Source organism: Trifolium pratense, linkage group LG1 (assembly GCF_020283565.1).
Source record: "Trifolium pratense cultivar HEN17-A07 linkage group LG1, ARS_RC_1.1, whole genome shotgun sequence".
NCBI lineage: Eukaryota > Viridiplantae > Streptophyta > Magnoliopsida > Fabales > Fabaceae > Trifolium > Trifolium pratense.
This window is the reverse complement of record NC_060059.1, coordinates 20,207,300-20,224,213: the sequence shown is the minus strand read 5'-3', so window position 1 is coordinate 20,224,213 and position 16,914 is coordinate 20,207,300. Positions and strand designations below refer to the sequence as shown.

Here is a 16,914-nt window from a genome sequence, read left to right as displayed (position 1 = left end):
ATGGTGTTAGAGAAAATCTAGGTATGAAAACATGATCACCAATATTACTTCCAGAAATAATTTTTCCTTCAAGAGCACGTTTTCCAAATCTGGTAATAATAAGTTTTGTTCCATTGCATAATCCTAATTTTTTATTCAAATTCCTTAATAGCATATCAGGAACTCCAACTTTAAGTCTCAACTTGTGATTTGAGAGTTTCGACGTAGAAATCGTGTTAAAAAATTCGGGAGTATGAACATCATCCACTGTTTGACCATATACATTCTGTGCGAGTGAATTATCATAACTCAAATATGTTCCAACATATAATCATTCATTTATTGTGTCGACTATTGAATTTTTAGGAGCGAATATAACTCTATTTTGGAAACACGTTATGTTTTGTAAAATTTGGGGATATGTGCTTTCAACGATAGAAGCAAGAGTATCACCTGAATTTGGAATCAATAAATCTTATGGAATGTCAAGTTCTAAATAATCGTTGTTGTCATCTTCAATTTCTCCATCGTCAACACCAAAACTCATTCAGAAAACAATCTTCTTTGATCCTGAAAGGTTATGATACATTGTTAGCAAAATAATCAAATGTGAATCTGTGATATTTTTGGTAATTAATAATATAGTCACGTTGATATATATTTGGAGTCAACTACTATTTGCATAAATATCACCTTGATATATTTGCAGTAATACGATCAACCATACCCCTCAACATGAACAAACTTTTAAATTCAGAAAGATATAAAAAAAAAGTATATTTTTCTTAGCATGTTTAGTTAAAAAAGTAACTTTTAAGTCCAATGATTTTTTTCTTTCCGTAAAAAAAACACACCAAGAAAATGGTTAACATGTTTAGTTAATTAGTAAAAAAATATTGAATTAGGATAAAAAATGTAAATTTTTTCGAAAAACAAAACCCTAAGAAAATGTATGATTTGATGATTTGCTAGATTTATAATTAGCGGTTTTTAATTGTTTAAACTGTGCAACGTAATTTGATGGTGTTTAATTGTTGTATGAAATTTTTCCTATAAAAATCGATGGTGCTTATCAATTATTGCACATAATTTTACTCATAATTGGTATACTTGTCATAGTGGTTGAAAATATTGCCTTTCACTGAAGGGTCGTGTGTTCGAATCCTAGTCAAGACAAAATTGTATTATTTTTTAATAAAAATTGCAAGATAAAATGGAGGGAAAACAGGGAAAACAAATTAGGGTTTAGAGTTTGCTTGGATATACAAGCTTATAATATAAAAGATATATATATATATATATATATATATATATATATATATATATATATATATATATATATATATATATATATATATAAATAAAGTTAGCATAATGTTTTAAAACAATATCAATTTCAGGAATAAAGATAATAAATCACAAAACAGAATGAAACTTTATACACACCTCTGAGTAAATTAAGTCGAATTGTGGTGAAGTTGTTAACATGAGACATTGAAATATGAAAGATACCTTTTTTTTAATAGATTTCAATATTGTTAAAGGTGTTATAGTATGAGAATATATATATATATATATATATATATATATATATATATATATATATATATATATATATATATATATATATAATTTTCCAAATCACACGTGATAATAACTTTCTAAATCTCACATGATAATTATTCTCTAAATTTATGATCCGGTAGAAAAAAAATCATTGATCAGGAAAGACATAAAAATATTTCGTGATGAATAATATAGTCAACAATAATTTTGATATGATATACTTTTAAAATTGATGGTGCTTATCAATTATTGCACATAATTTTAATCACAATTGGTATACTTGTCATAGTGGTTGGAAATATTCTCTTGCATTGAAGGGTTGCGAGTTCGAATCCTAGTCAAGACAAAATTGTATTATTTTTTAATGAAAATTGCAAGATAAAATGGAGGGAAAACAGGAAAAACAAATTATGGTTTATGGTTTGCTTGTATATACAAGCTTATACGGTACAATTCAATAAGGGTATAAAAGGAATGACTTATTTAATTAAATTTAAAGAGTGTTTCTTATATACTAGAACATCGACTCGTGCGGTGCACGGGTCTGATTAACCGTAAGATATATAATGATTAAATAAGATATGATAATTCCAATAATGTAAGATATATGAAAAAAGTTGAGTAATATTAAACGATAGTTCAACAATAATTTTGGATAAATATTCATACAAAGAAAATTATGTTATATTACGGAAGACTTCCTTATAGACCACATTTGAAGTCTTAGTCGTATCTTCACCGTCGTCATCGATGATCAATATTTTTAGTAACTCTTAAAATTGCAACATACAACCGACCATATGAAAACACCGGCGACATAAGATATATCCTAACATGCTTTAAAGATTGTCTCTGACTCTTATTAATAGTCATCGGAAAAGAAATCATTATAGGAAATTGTCTCCGTTGAAATTTAAAATGAATTCTCACGTCAAATGGTATCAGAAAAAATCTATGTATGAAAACCTGATCACCAATATTACTTTCTGAAATAATTTGTCCTTCAAGAGCACGTTTTCCCAATCTCGTAATAATAAGTCTTGTTCCAATGCATAATCCTAATTTTTGATTCAAATTCCATAATAGCATAACTGGAACTCCAACTTTAAGTCTTAACTTGTGGCAACTGTTAAAACTATCTCACATTTTGAGCTAAATGCGGTTGACATGGCCCTCCAGATAAATGTCTTCCCTATACCGCCATAACCATAAAGAAAAAACACACCAGGTTTGTTTTCGTTCACTGTTGTCATGATTGTTGAAAACTCGTCAACATTTAGAGGAATACAAAACCTTGAATGTGTTGTTCTACCGCCAGGTATAAGCAATGCAACGATCCCACTTGAGGCAATTGTTAAAACTATCTCACTTTTTAAGGGTAATGCGGTGACATGGCCCTCCAGATAAATGTCTTCCCTATACCGCCATAACCATAAAGAAAAAACACACCAGGTTTGTTTTCGTTAACTCTTGTCATGATTGTTGAAAACTCATCAACATTTAGAGGAATACAAAACCTTGAATGTGCTGTTCTACCGCCAGGTATAAGCAATGCAGCGATCCCACTTGAGGCAATTGTTAAAACTATCTCACCTTTTGAGCATAATGCAGCTGACATGGCCCTCCAGATAAATGTCTTCCATGTACCGCAATAACCATAAAGAAAAAACACACCAGGTTTGTTTTCGTTAACTCTTGTCATGATTGTGTCATATACTTTACGTTGCTCTGAAGTCATAGTTGACATCAATCTAACATGTTCCTCAGCTAATGATTGTCTGTTATAATTCAATTCTTCGTATATTAAACTATTTTGTATATCAGGAACTAATGATGTGTCTGCTCTAGGCATTGAAGGATAATATTTTAAACTCTTCCCACAACTACGTAACATCATCTCAATATATGCTAGTGAATATTATATCAATTAATTATCGGTTAATATTAAATCTACAATGTTAAAAGCAAAATAATGAATGTGATTAGTGACATGACTATGGTTGTGTTTGATTGTATTGCAAAAAAAATTTGATTTAGCAGAATTGAGTTTGATAGATTTGTTTTTGGTTAAAAGTTAGTTAAACATAATTGATTTATGTTTGGATACATTAACGTAAAAATAAAGGGTATTTATAAAAAATATCAATTCTTTTTTCCTTTTTTTTTTGACAAAATTCTTTTTCCAATTTTAATAAACTACATAATAAATAATTTAAAAAGTGATATAAGCAAGGTTACATAATGACATTGAAATGTGAAAGATGCTTTTTTTTAATAGATTTCAATATTGTTGAAGGTGTTATAATATGAGAATATATATATAACTTTCCAAATCACACGTGATAATAACTTTTCAAATCTCTCATGATAATTATTCTCTAAATTTATGATCTGATAGAAAAAAAAATCATTCATCAGGAAAGACATAAAAATATTTCGTGATTAGTAATATAGTCAACAATAATTGATGGTACTTATCAATTATTGCAGATAATTTTAATCACAATTGGTATATTTGTATGCGTGTGTTTGGTTCTGCGGCGGAGAGAATTGATTTTGGGAGAATTGATTCTGTAAAATTGATTCTGGCCAAAATTGATTTTAAGCTGAAGTGGGTTATGTTTGGATATATTCATGAAAAAGTGAGTTGAACAAAAAATTTGAGTGTAAAAATCAATTCTAGAATCAGAAGCTACGATTTCTAGCTTCAAGTAGAATCAATTCTGAAGGCAGAATCAATTCTACTTTTGAGAAACCAAACAAGTCAGAATCAATTCTACACGTCCAGAATCAATTCTGGATACTCCAGAATTGAAACCAAACATATACATAGTGGTTGGAAATATTGCCTTGCATTGAAGGGTTGTGGGTTCGAATCCTAGTCAAGGTATTATTTTTTAATAAAAATTGCAAGATAAAATGGAGGGAAAATAGAGAAAACAAATTAGGGTTTAGGATTTGCTTGTGTATACAAGCTTATAATCTAAAAGATAGGAAAATAAATAATATTCAAAGTGTTCCTTATATATAAGACTGAATAGAGTAGTAAAAAATTACAAAAATATGATATTTTGAAAATACTTATCGAGAAAAATCCAACAATATTTTACTCCCTCTAAACACAAATATAAGAAAAAAAACACTTCAAATTTTTGACACAAATATAAGCAAAGCCAACTACTTTTAAACTAATTAATACTCATAATATAACATTATTTAATCATTTCACTTTTCAAAAGTTTATGTGATTTTCAAGGCATAAATCACTTTTCAAAGGGTAATATAGTAAAGGCAAAATTACACTAGAGATCCTTTATCTTATTTATTTGTAACAGATTGGTCCTTTATCTTTTTTTTTATCCCAAATTAGTCCTTTATCTTTATGATTACGCACATACTAATCCTTTTTTTCATTTTTTAATAAAAATATGATGATGTGTCTAGCCACGTAGGATAATGTTATTTCTTCAATAATTTTTTTAATGAAAATTTAAAAATTCCAGAAATCATATGAAGATTCATCATTGTTCATCATCTTCTTCATCATATTCATCCTCTTTTTCATTACACTTTAACAAAAGCACCCAAATACGCCTCATTATATAAATTTATGTGTTTTGTTTACCTCAATTTTTTTTTAAACTCCAAAATCAAATTCCCCAATTCTTATTAAACCCTAAATTACCAAATAAAAAATATGAGATGATAAATATGAGTTTTCATCGACCCAAAAAATCTTAAAATTGAAATAACCCAAAATATGTTCTGGGTTTTAACACTTCCAATTCTCACCGTGTTTTCTACTACAATGTTGCTTTATTCCTATCAAATCTCACAAAGCTTGGATTTTTATTTACCACCAATTTTAAAGAACCACCCTTCAAATTAAATCAAGAAAAAAATGAAGAACAAAACTTTAAAGAAATTCTGGAAAAGAGCTTTAAAGAAATCAAAAAAAAAAATGAAGAACATAACTTTAAAGAACAGAACTGTTTTGCTCGTGGAACAGTTGGTGAGGGAAAAAGAAGCATGATGTAAATATAACACAGATCTGATTTGGTAAATTAGGATTTAATAAGAATTGGGAACTTTGATTTTGGAGTTTAAAAAAAGATCGAGGTAAACATAATACATAGATTTATACAATTTTGAGGTGTATTTGAGTGTTTTTGTTAAAGTGTAATGAAAAAGAGGATGAATATGATGAAGAAGATGATGAACAATTTCATATGATTTCTGAAATTTTTAAATTTTCATTAAAAAAATTATTGAAGAAATAATATTATCCTACGTGGCTAGACACATCATCATATTTTTATTAAAAAATGAAAAAAAGGACTAATATGTGCATAATTATAAAGATAAAGGACCAATTTGGGACAAAAAAAAGATAAAGGACCAATCTGTTACAAATAAATAAGATAAAGGACCTCTAGTGTAATTTTGCCTATAGTAAACTTAATTCATGTTTTGCATTAAATCAAAAAAATTAACTACACTTAACTAAATTTTTTAAACACCGCGTAAACCGTTATTTTTTTTTATATTTGTGTCTGGAAGAAATATATATTAATATTTATTTTTATTTATTAGTAGAAAAAATAAAATCAAAGTAAAATATATAAATAATGTATATAATCAAAATGACTACCTCATATTTTAAGATGGATCTCAATGTTAAAGTCTAGAATACCGACACCAAAGTGGACCTTTATATAAGACTTTGATGAGACCGACAATAGTGCAGTAAACTTCAATCCAAACAGAACCTGTTCACACAGAATATATAAAATTAAATAACTATACGTTATTATTATTATATTACTTTCATGAAAATAAAATATAATTAGAATTAGAAAAATAAAATAAAATAGAGAGAAATGACGGTTTAAAAGGCATGGCCAAGACAAATAGAGAATTTATTTATTTATTTATGTTAATAATATACTTTTCTCTCTCACTTTCCTTCATTTCTCACCGTGGCGATCCGAGTTGGTAACTCATTGATCAAATCAAACGAGTTGGCCATACTGACTCGGTGTTACAGGCGGCTATTCCTCATCTCGCCACGCCATCATACTTCTGCACCCAATCCAATCCAATATCTCGCGATTTCATAACTACCTACCACTTCATCATTCTCTCTCTCTTCCAACGCACTTCATCATCAACTTCAACTCACTTTAATTTTCGCTCTGCGTTGATTTTCTAGATTCTGCTTCCATAATCGTAATTTCAAGATCTTCAATTCAATATCTAGTTTCGGTTCGTTTGGATTGAATTCAATTAGAGAGTGTTTAATTTGACGAGGATCGGTTCCTGATAATTTATTTTTCATCTTCGAGTAGAATTTTGTAACCGGTGTTGTGGATATAGAGAGATTTTGACGCCATGGTTAGCGGCAACATTTTTCACTGTAGAAAGAATTCATGGCCTACTGAAGAGTATATCAATAAAACTACTTTACAGTTGGTATGCTATGCTATCATTTTAATTTCTCTATACTCTGTTTAATTCTTCAGAACTTTATGTTAATTATTTGGTTCACTAAGAGATTCAATCATTTTCTATTTTAATTTTAAGTTGATCGGAATTTGCAGTTTCTAGTTTTTTTAATTTAACCAAAGTAATAATTGGGCTCATTAACGCTCCCCTAGGACAAATCATTAAGTAGAACTCAAGTTTGATTCCTGGTGGGGATAATTATTGGTCAAACTTTACATACCTTGCGGCCTAACTATGGAACCAGACCCTCTTCCGGGAACCAGAGGGTTAATACTAAAAAAACTTTGAAGTTGGTATCTTGATTTTTCTTCAAGGAATATATAGTTACTAGTACCTATTAGGGTATTAGCATTGAATGAAGGAAAATAAAAGGAATGTGAAGTGGGTGAATTTTGTAGGTCCTACTAATATGTGTCTCTTGTACCTTTTTTGCAGTTTGATTTTGATAGTGCTGCTCCTCCTGAACAAGCTTGGAGAAGGAGATTAAATAGCCATGCCAATCTTCTTAAAGAATTTAGAGTAACTTTTGTGGAAGCTATAAAAATGGCAAGTGGTTTCTATTTCTCGCTCTAGATAACAAGTTACAATATGGATTTACTAGTTTAATATATTGGAATCCTTTGCATATACTTATTAATTAAGATAGTTGTGATTTATGGCATTTTCTTTTGTAATTTTAAATTCATGTCTGTATGTCTTGTCTAACTGTATTGAAAATTGAAATTCCAGGTTCGATTAGGTATACGTATGTGGTCATATGTTAGGGAAGAGGCTTCTCATGGAAGGGTAAATTTCAAATTTTCCTTCATTCATTGGTCATCAATTTCTTTTGTGTGTGTTTTATTGTGATATAAATGAAGAGTTTATAAATTTATATATTGGATAAGTGTGTTGAAAGTAGAGATTCAAGATTTCAGTTTGTTGGCTTGAATTCTGCAGAAAGCACCTATAGATCCTTTCACTAGAGAAAGTTGCAAGCCATCTGCATCTCAAGGTGTTCCACTTGGAGGGATGGGGTATGACATAGTCCAATTTAAAACTTCCAATTAATCACTTGACTGGTTAATCTTGCATACCATTCAAATGGCATTTTTTAGCGATTTTTGGGAAAAAGTAAGCCATTTCTTTCTTCTTGTACTGGTTTGATGTGATTATATACCTACGCAGGAGTGGAAGCATATCAAGAGGATTTAGAGGTGAGTTCAGACAATGGCAAATCATTCCTGGTCTATGTGAACCATCGCCTGTCATGGCCAATCAGTTCTCTGTAAGTTCCGTTTTCCCACGTTCTGTCAATCTGCTATACTCTTATCTAATTGTATGGCTTTACACAGGCTTATACTTTGTTCAATTGACACATATAATTGTGTGCATAGTTCCTTGATCGTTTTGATTGGGCAGAGATATGAGATTAGAGTCAGCAAAGGCTGGGTCAATATTACAAATCAGTATTTTATCCGGATTTTTTTTTGTGTGGTGTCCAAGAACCCTACAACTCTAACTAGTGTATGATGATAAAGTTTTGAAATTCATCATGTAAAATAGTTACAAATCTTATCGTAATTTGGAACACGTCTAAAAATTAGGTCGACAATAGATAGAGCCAGTGTCGTTATGGAAATGGAAATATGGATAGAAGTTGATCAATTTTAATTCTATTGAATTTCGGTTGGTACTTGAGCTTCTTAACTCTATTAGTATCGATGTTTCGTCATGACGAGATAGTGCCCAAAGCTTTTATCCAAAGTAGAAAAACAGAAGTGCAGAACTTAGTTTTTAATTTCTGGAATATTCAGAATATCTGTGGGGTCATGTTTCCTTCTATTTATGAGGATTTTTTAATGGGTTGGGGGAATGAGGGTTCTCTTTTGTAGAGGTAAAACCTATGGTTTATTCGCCTGTAATCTGGAATAATATTTATTTACTGTTTAGGGTCATTCATAACTGTGGCTTATATTCAGAATATCTGGTTTATTTAATTGCAGATTTTTGTAAGTAGAGAGGGAGGAAACAAAAGTTTTGCATCAGTTTTGGCTCCTGGTCAGCATGAAGGTTTAGGGTAAGAAAGAATAATTTTGGATAACAGTCTTTTAAGTATAAGGACTTGTTTGGTTTTTAATCTTTCTTAAGAATTGTTTTCAGTTTCCTGTGCGTATATTTGAGTGTAGGAAAACAAGGTGAAATCAATGTTTCCTTTTTATAATTACATAGGTAATGAAAACAAAAAAATTTAGTTAAACCAAACAGGCTCTAACATTTCTACGGTATATTTAATATATAACTTTGTATGTAGTTAATGAAATTTGGATGCACTATTTTATGCCACTGTTACTACTTCATGTCACTGCAAGTAAATTAGGTGATAACTACGGACATCTCTTTCTGGTGAAAGGGTAATCTTGGGACTCCTTGCCCGGAGAATACATATTGGACATGGTATAAAAATGCACATTTTATCCATGAGAAGTAGCTTGGTTCTAAGCCAGATTAAAGTTCAATATTCTACAAAGTTTGGCTAATTTACTGTTAAGTGCTGTCCATATAACACCCATATGGAGATTGGTGGCTAAGTTAACATGATGTTTACTTTTATAATCTGAACTCTGCTTGTCATAACTATTTTTCATCTATCTAGCTAGACACTTATATCTAGATGCATATACATGGACTCATATTTTTCCTGATTTTTTGTTTCAGATCTAGCAGGAAAGCTGATGAACAGGGTATATCATCATGGGGATGGAATCTAAATGGCCAGCACTCAACTTACCATGCTTTGTTTCCAAGAGCTTGGACTGTTTATGATGGTATTTTCATTTTTTGTAGTTCTTTTATTCTAAATGTGTATTTCCTTACAAATACTTGTGTAATAAAAGTTCTGATATTCTTAGGCGAGCCAGACCCAGAACTGAAAATATCATGTCGGCAGATATCCCCTTTCATACCACATAATTACAGAGAAAGCAGTCTACCTGCCGCTGTTTTTGTGTATACGGTGTGTGATTTTCTTCAACTATTAATGTTATTTAAATTCATCTGTCAGAAAAGGAAATGACTGAGTCTGTACTATTGCTTAATTTTTTATTTTATTTTGAAATGTGTTACATTGTATTATTTTAAACAAAGTGCAGACTGGTAAATTCTGTTTAGCTTTCTAATTTGACAACCATGACTGGATGTATCTCTTAGTTTATGTCAAAGTAGCATAGCTTTTGCTAGTGTCTTCTGTTTGAGCTACCATGTACTATAGTATAGAATTCATTACAACGACAATTTTGCTGGTTCATAGGCTATATAAGTCTCTTTCCCCTGATATCCATGTTATGTATGGTGATTGTCGAGAATCAATTCTTCATTGTTTGGTATTGTTGGTGAATACTCGTTAGAATTGAAGGATTTACAACACATATAGAGTTAAGTAGCTAATAGGTGCTATTGTTATGTCCACACCGATTAGCTATTAGCTATTCTTGTAATTACTTAAAACCATCACCCCCAAGCCTTTTCCAATTAGGTTTGTAATATATACTTTAAATTGTGTAAATGCCTAATGTGGGTAATTCATCTGTTACACCCATGTTAAGTTTCACTATATTTTGACGTGAAGAAGCATAGTTTGCTGTAATTTTGAAGAGTTGTACTTTTTTCTTTTGTAGTTGGTAAACACTGGTAAGGAAAGAGCTAAAGTCAGCCTTTTATTAACTTGGGCGGTAAGATATTATTTTTGTTTGAAGTATTGATTTCATTTGTCAGATATTTATAACTGGCATGGATGATTATTCATTGATTAATCTTGTGCAGAATTCCATTGGTGGAAACTCTCACTTGTCAGGAGATCATGTGAATGAACCTTTCATGTACATTTTTTCTTCTAAACTCTGATATGGGTTTGCTTTATATATTGAATAGGGTTTTAAGGAAACCTTTTAATTCCTTTTTTATTTTTCATTCACAGAGCTGAAGATGGTGTCTCCGGCGTACTTCTATATCACAAGCAAGTTATCAAACCTTATTGCTATATATGATGGTTGGTTTGCAGATTTCTCTTTGTAGGTTATTTGCAAATGCTTAATAGCTCGACGGGTTCAAGGTTTGATATGTCTAAAGGAGCTCTTGCTTATCCTTATTAACAAATTGAGCTTGATACGAACTAGAAAGATGCCTTCTGACGCAGTACGGAAGCGTGAAGGAAAAGCAAGCGCTAATCCTTTTAGATAAAGGTTCTGGAATCCACCAGATTTCCGGAATCCACCAGAAAGAGTAACTAATCTAGAATCCACTAGACTTCCGGAATCCACCAGAAGGAGTAATTTGGAATCCACCAAACTTGAGAAAACTGAAAACACAAAAAATATGTAATGAATATCAAACGATTTAACAATGGATAAAGTGCAGCTATCCTGAAATAGATGAAGATAAACGATTTATCAATAATCTTATCAAACGAATTAAGGAATCTCGTTCTTTAGTGCTAACACTTCTTTTTTATGTGCATGTACATATACATGCATGCATAAAATTGACATTGGGTTTTCTGTCTTCAACCTGCTATCTAAATGATGATTTTGATGGATATATTCTTAAGGTCATTATATATTTCAGGACAGCGAAAGACAACCCTCCTGTTACCTTTTCTATTGCTGCATGTGAAACACAGAATGTTAGTGTTTCTGTTTTGCCATGTTTTGGGCTATCTGAAGGAAGTAACGTAACAGCAAAAGGAATGTGGTCTAAAATGGTGAAGGTACTGGTTATTTGTGTTTTAGTGGTTTCTAGATGATATTTATAGTGACCTATGTCCATTATCTTCTTCCATATTTTTTTAGTACGGAAAGTATACGGGATTAGTTCTAATTGAAATGGTTGTATATTAAGGATGGGCAATTTGACCGGGGAAATTTCTCTTCTGGACCCAGTATGCCCTCATCACCTGGAGAGACACTATGTGCTGCTGTTTCAGCTTCTGCATGGGTGGAACCCCATGGAAAATGTACTGTTGCATTTAGTCTTGCATGGTCATCTCCTAAAGTAAAGTTTGTGAAAGGCAGCTCTTTCCACAGGTAATCATCATTGTGTGCTAACATATTTATCCTTGGACGAATTTTCCATATCTTGAATAATAAATACACATCTTCTGCATGCAATTCAAAATGTGGTTTAACTACTATATCTGAAGTGGCATTGGTTGCATTTTGTCTTTGAGGAAATTTCAATGATTTTTTTATTTTGTTAGTAGAGCAGCTGTGCCTTTGAGTAGGTAAGGAACTATTTGATTTTTTTCATTTTCTGTTTTAATTACAATAATGTCATGCTGTTTTTACTTTGTTTCCTGTTTTCAAAGACTTGTGCAGGAAATGGCGAAAACAATAAAAAGTTGTTTTCAGTTTTCTACGTAACTTTGAAAAAAGAAAAAGTGAAAATAAGATGTCATTTTTGCATACAATATGTTTTATGAAACCAAACCAGCCCTAATTTTTCCTTTCTTTTTTAAATCTGCCACATCTGGTTCCAATAGAACCCTTGTGATTTAGATAGGTAGCGCATACAATATTTAGACATTTAAGATTTTAATTTATGTTATTGTGATGTCTCCGTGAATATCGCTTTTGAAACGTTTGTGAGTGTTCATTTTGACTTTGTTTGGAAGTTAGGAGGGGAAGGTAAGGATGGGGTTTGAAGGGAGGGGAAGGTAAGGGTGGGCTTTGAGGGGAGGGGAGGGGAGGGAAGGAAAATGTAGGAGAATCCTCCATCTTGTTTGGGAGAGTGCTTTTTATGACGAAAGTATTAATAAAAGAGAGAAAGGATTGAAGAATTTTTCAAAGTCCTCCATTTCCTTTTTTGAGTTCTCCCGTATTGGTGATTTTGGACTTAAAAGAGAAAAATAAACCCCTCTTGTAAGGTGGGGAAACCCTTTCCCTTCTATTTCCTCCTCCCTTTCTACCGAAGGCCTCCCCTCCTTTCCCCTCGTAACTCCCAAACAATACTTTAATGGGACACTATCGGAGTAAACTCGAGTTTAGAGGCACATATTGCAAAATGGCCATTGTATTCCTTGATATTATATCCTCGGTTATTGCTTCTATGAAGCTTTTCTTACTCTCCTGCTTTGAAATACTATACTGTATATATCATCTGAAATAAAGCTCTACTTTCTCTTTAAATCAATAATATAACTCTTTAATTTGGAACGGCTAAACATTTTAATACCCTTCAGATGTTCTTGAAGGATGAAGATTTGTAAGCCTGTATATGGAATTATAAACCAAAAGGTTGCAAGACATGCAGCATATACCTACAACTACAACCCAATATTTCTTTTCCGGTTTTTGCTCTATCATGTAAAATGCGCTCAATTCTTTTACTGCAGGAGATATACAAAATTTTATGGGACTTCTGATAGAGCTGCAGTGGACTTGGCTCATGATGCATTGACACGTATGTTGCCTAAATCGTATAAAAATTGATATTCTTCAAGCCTGGGTTTTTTTTTTCATTACCCTTATATTGTATCACATTAAAAAAAAAATAATGTTTCTGAAGTGATTTAAAAACTTTTTCTGTAGAATTTAAAAATCATATTGTGTTCTGAATTGTAAACAGATTATAAAAGGTGGGAAGAAGAGATTGAGAACTGGCAGAATCCTATTCTTCTGGATGAAAAGCTACCAGAATGGTAATTCTTAAACTATTGAAGTTTTAAATCATCACCAGGTTTTTGTGTGTTACACTTACATGTCAACCCAGTTAGTTCATTATTTTAGGATCAAATTGAACCTTTTAGTCTTAATTATTAGTTGAACGATTAAACTATATTTTAAATCATCACCAGGTTTTTTGTGTTACACTTACAGATTATTCCCAGTTAATTTATTATTTTAGGATCAAACTGAAGCTTTTCTTAGATCTAATTGTATAGCACAAAACATAAAGCAAAACTGTTTCTTTAGCTGATCTTTAGCTTCGTTTTTCTGCTAGGAATTGCGTTTTGGACTTGTTAGAAAACTTCACTTGTATTCTATAGGTTGGCACATGTTACATAAGCCTCCTTTACGATTTAGTAAAATATACATGTTTTTTATTTTTACCGTTTATGAGTATGCATGCTCTTTTTTTATCTTTTCCTGTTTATAAAAGAGTGGTAATTCAACAACAATGAGAAGGCCTATTTCCAACTAGGTTGAGTCAGCCGCATGGATTAAATACAGCATTGTGTTTCATAAACTAGCTTTTAAGAAATATCATTTGATGGTTTTTCTTAGATTTCTCCTATATTTTGCTCTACATCTATTTATCGAGCTATCTTCTATCTATTTAGCCCTTCTTACATTGGCTTTTAGTGGTTAGGATAAAATTGACAACATATTTGAGATTTCTCTTTACAGGTACAAGTTTACATTATTTAATGAACTCTACTTTCTTGTTGCTGGAGGAACAATTTGGATTGGTAAGTATGAAATATGAACTTATTGTATTGTAGTTTAATTTTCAATGAATGTCTGGCTTATCATATGAGACGTTTGTTGACAATTTATTCTTTTCAAAATCCATTAATACTGCTTTGATACTTCTGCCAGACTCTGCTTTGCTATCTTCAAATATGAGGAATAGCCAGGATCAGGTAAAAGAGCCAGAAAATGCAGTAGTCCGAATAACTGAAGCTAAAGTGGACTGCAGAAAAAGGGAAGTTGTCGAGTGTACAACAGATAGTACCTATGATTCTACGGACTCTAGGGGACATAATCACTTGGATGAAAAACATTATAGAGATATATCCCATGCAAATGGATCTGTGAATAGTCACAGAAATGGAAACTCTACTAACAGACTGCACAGTTCATCGATAAAGAACCTACAACAAGATGATGATAATGATGATGGTGGAAGATTCTTATATTTGGAAGGTGTAGAATATGTCATGTGGTGCACATATGATGTGCACTTCTATGCTTCATTTGCACTTCTTATGCTCTTTCCTCGTATTGAATTAAATATACAACGGGATTTTGCTCAAGCTGTCCTGTGTGAAGATGGAAGAAGAGTAAAGTTTCTGGCAGAGGGAAACTGGGGAACTCGCAAGGTTTTTGGGGCTGTCCCACATGATTTGGGGACACATGATCCATGGCATGAAATGAATGCCTATAACATTCATGATACCAGTAAGTGGAAAGACCTGAACCCAAAATTTGTACTTCAGGTGTATCGAGATTTTTCTGCAACAGGTGATTTACAATTTGGGGTTGATGTGTGGCCTGCTGTCCGTGCTGCAATGGAGTACATGGAGCAATTTGATAGAGATGCTGATGGTCTTATTGAGAATGATGGTTTCCCTGATCAAACATATGATACATGGACAGTCCATGGTGTGAGTGCTTATTGTGGTGGTCTTTGGCTTGCTGCTCTTCAAGCTGCAGCTGCAATGGCCATTCAACTAGGTGACAGAGATTTTGCGGAAACATGCAAAAGGAAGTTTCTGAAGGCTAAACCAGTATTTGAACAAAAGCTGTGGAATGGTTCGTATTTTAATTATGACAGTGGCTCAAGTGGTAACAGTAAATCCATTCAAGCCGATCAATTGGCTGGGCAATGGTATACAGCATCCTCAGGGCTGCCCTCTCTTTTCGATGATTTCAAGATCAAAAGTTCTCTCCGGAAGGTTTATGATTTCAATGTGATGAAAGTTAAAGGTGGCAGGATGGGTGCTGTGAATGGCATGCATCCCAATGGTAAGGTGGATGAAACCTGTATGCAGTCTCGAGAGATATGGACAGGTGTGACCTATGGTGTTGCTGCAACAATGATACTCGCAGGAATGGAGGAGGAGGCCTTCAAAACTGCTGAGGGTATATTTCTTGCAGGCTGGTCAGAAGATGGATACGGGTAATTTCTTATTCCCTTGCCATCGATGGTTATTTTTGGTTCAACTGCATTATTTTATTTTTTTTGTGTGTGTGCATGTGTAGAAGGGAAAAATTTCTAGATGTCTTGAAAGAATTACTCCTACACCGAAGATTATTTGTCAATGTCACAAAATATGCAATTACATTGGTGTACTTCATGCATATTATGCTTGTGTGCATCTGTTTCTTAAAGTTAACTCTAGCATTTTTCTCGCACAAGAAATTTCAATTATTTGGTTGCATAATACTGTACATAGTTATTATTCAACATGGTAATGATTTTTATTTAAACGATTGGATTGATGAAAATCGAATTCTGTGAGTGCTTGACTAGTGTAATGTGCAAGTTTTTACATTGATGCAGTTATTCCTTTCTTTCATTACAGATACTGGTTTCAGACTCCAGAGGCATTGACAATTGATGGGCACTATAGATCCCTCATATATATGAGGCCGTTGTCAATTTGGGGCATGCAATATGCATTAACTCTTCCAAAGGCAGTACTTGAGGCCCCTAAAATCAACTTCATGGACAGAATCCACCTATCTCCTGTCAATGGAGGATTACATAACGAAACAGGTGTGAGAAAGATTGCAACGAAAACAAAATGCTTTAGCAATTCTGTGTTTAATTGCGCTTGCTGATTGTTAACATGTAAGCACATGAAAATTTTGTATAGGTCTTCACATTGTATACTAAACCAACCCTCTCGTAGAGAAGCTGATAAAAATGGTGGTCAAGGGGGCGGGGGTTCAGTTGTAACTTGTACTAATATATAGCCTGTAAGTTCAAAGTTCAATAATTGTAGATACATTTTACTGTAACTGTATATTCTTATTTATTAAAGTTCCCAAGATATAATCAAAATTCATCGCATGATGAACCGCGACATTATTGGAACTCAATTGTATATGAATTGATTATTTCAGAAACCTATGATTATTTCAGAAACTTATTCCTTCAACG

The 16,914-nt window shown here is 32.2% G+C and overlaps 1 protein-coding gene across 4 annotated transcripts; it reads left to right on the top strand.

The window, feature by feature from the left end:
* Nucleotides 1-6,393: 6,393 nt before the first annotated feature.
* Nucleotides 6,394-16,912, top strand: LOC123902825 (non-lysosomal glucosylceramidase-like). Of its 4 annotated transcripts, XM_045952645.1 has the most exons (19): nucleotides 6,445-7,017; nucleotides 7,486-7,596; nucleotides 7,780-7,836; nucleotides 7,990-8,066; nucleotides 8,218-8,317; nucleotides 9,036-9,109; nucleotides 9,748-9,857; nucleotides 9,942-10,045; nucleotides 10,707-10,760; nucleotides 10,852-10,907; nucleotides 11,006-11,044; nucleotides 11,653-11,794; nucleotides 11,926-12,110; nucleotides 13,418-13,485; nucleotides 13,651-13,723; nucleotides 14,433-14,494; nucleotides 14,625-15,927; nucleotides 16,334-16,527; nucleotides 16,628-16,912. In XM_045952645.1, the coding sequence occupies exons 1-19, from the start codon at nucleotides 6,937-6,939 to the stop codon at nucleotides 16,645-16,647; spliced, it is 2,910 nt and encodes a 969-aa protein (XP_045808601.1). In that variant the 5' UTR covers nucleotides 6,445-6,936; the 3' UTR covers nucleotides 16,648-16,912. The 4 variants fall into 4 exon arrangements, with proteins under 4 accessions (XP_045808594.1, XP_045808601.1, XP_045808587.1 ...); XM_045952638.1 differs by having other exon boundaries at nucleotides 6,394-7,017; nucleotides 16,334-16,912; XM_045952631.1 differs by having other exon boundaries at nucleotides 6,471-7,017; nucleotides 9,748-10,045.
* Nucleotides 16,913-16,914: the final 2 nt, after the last annotated feature.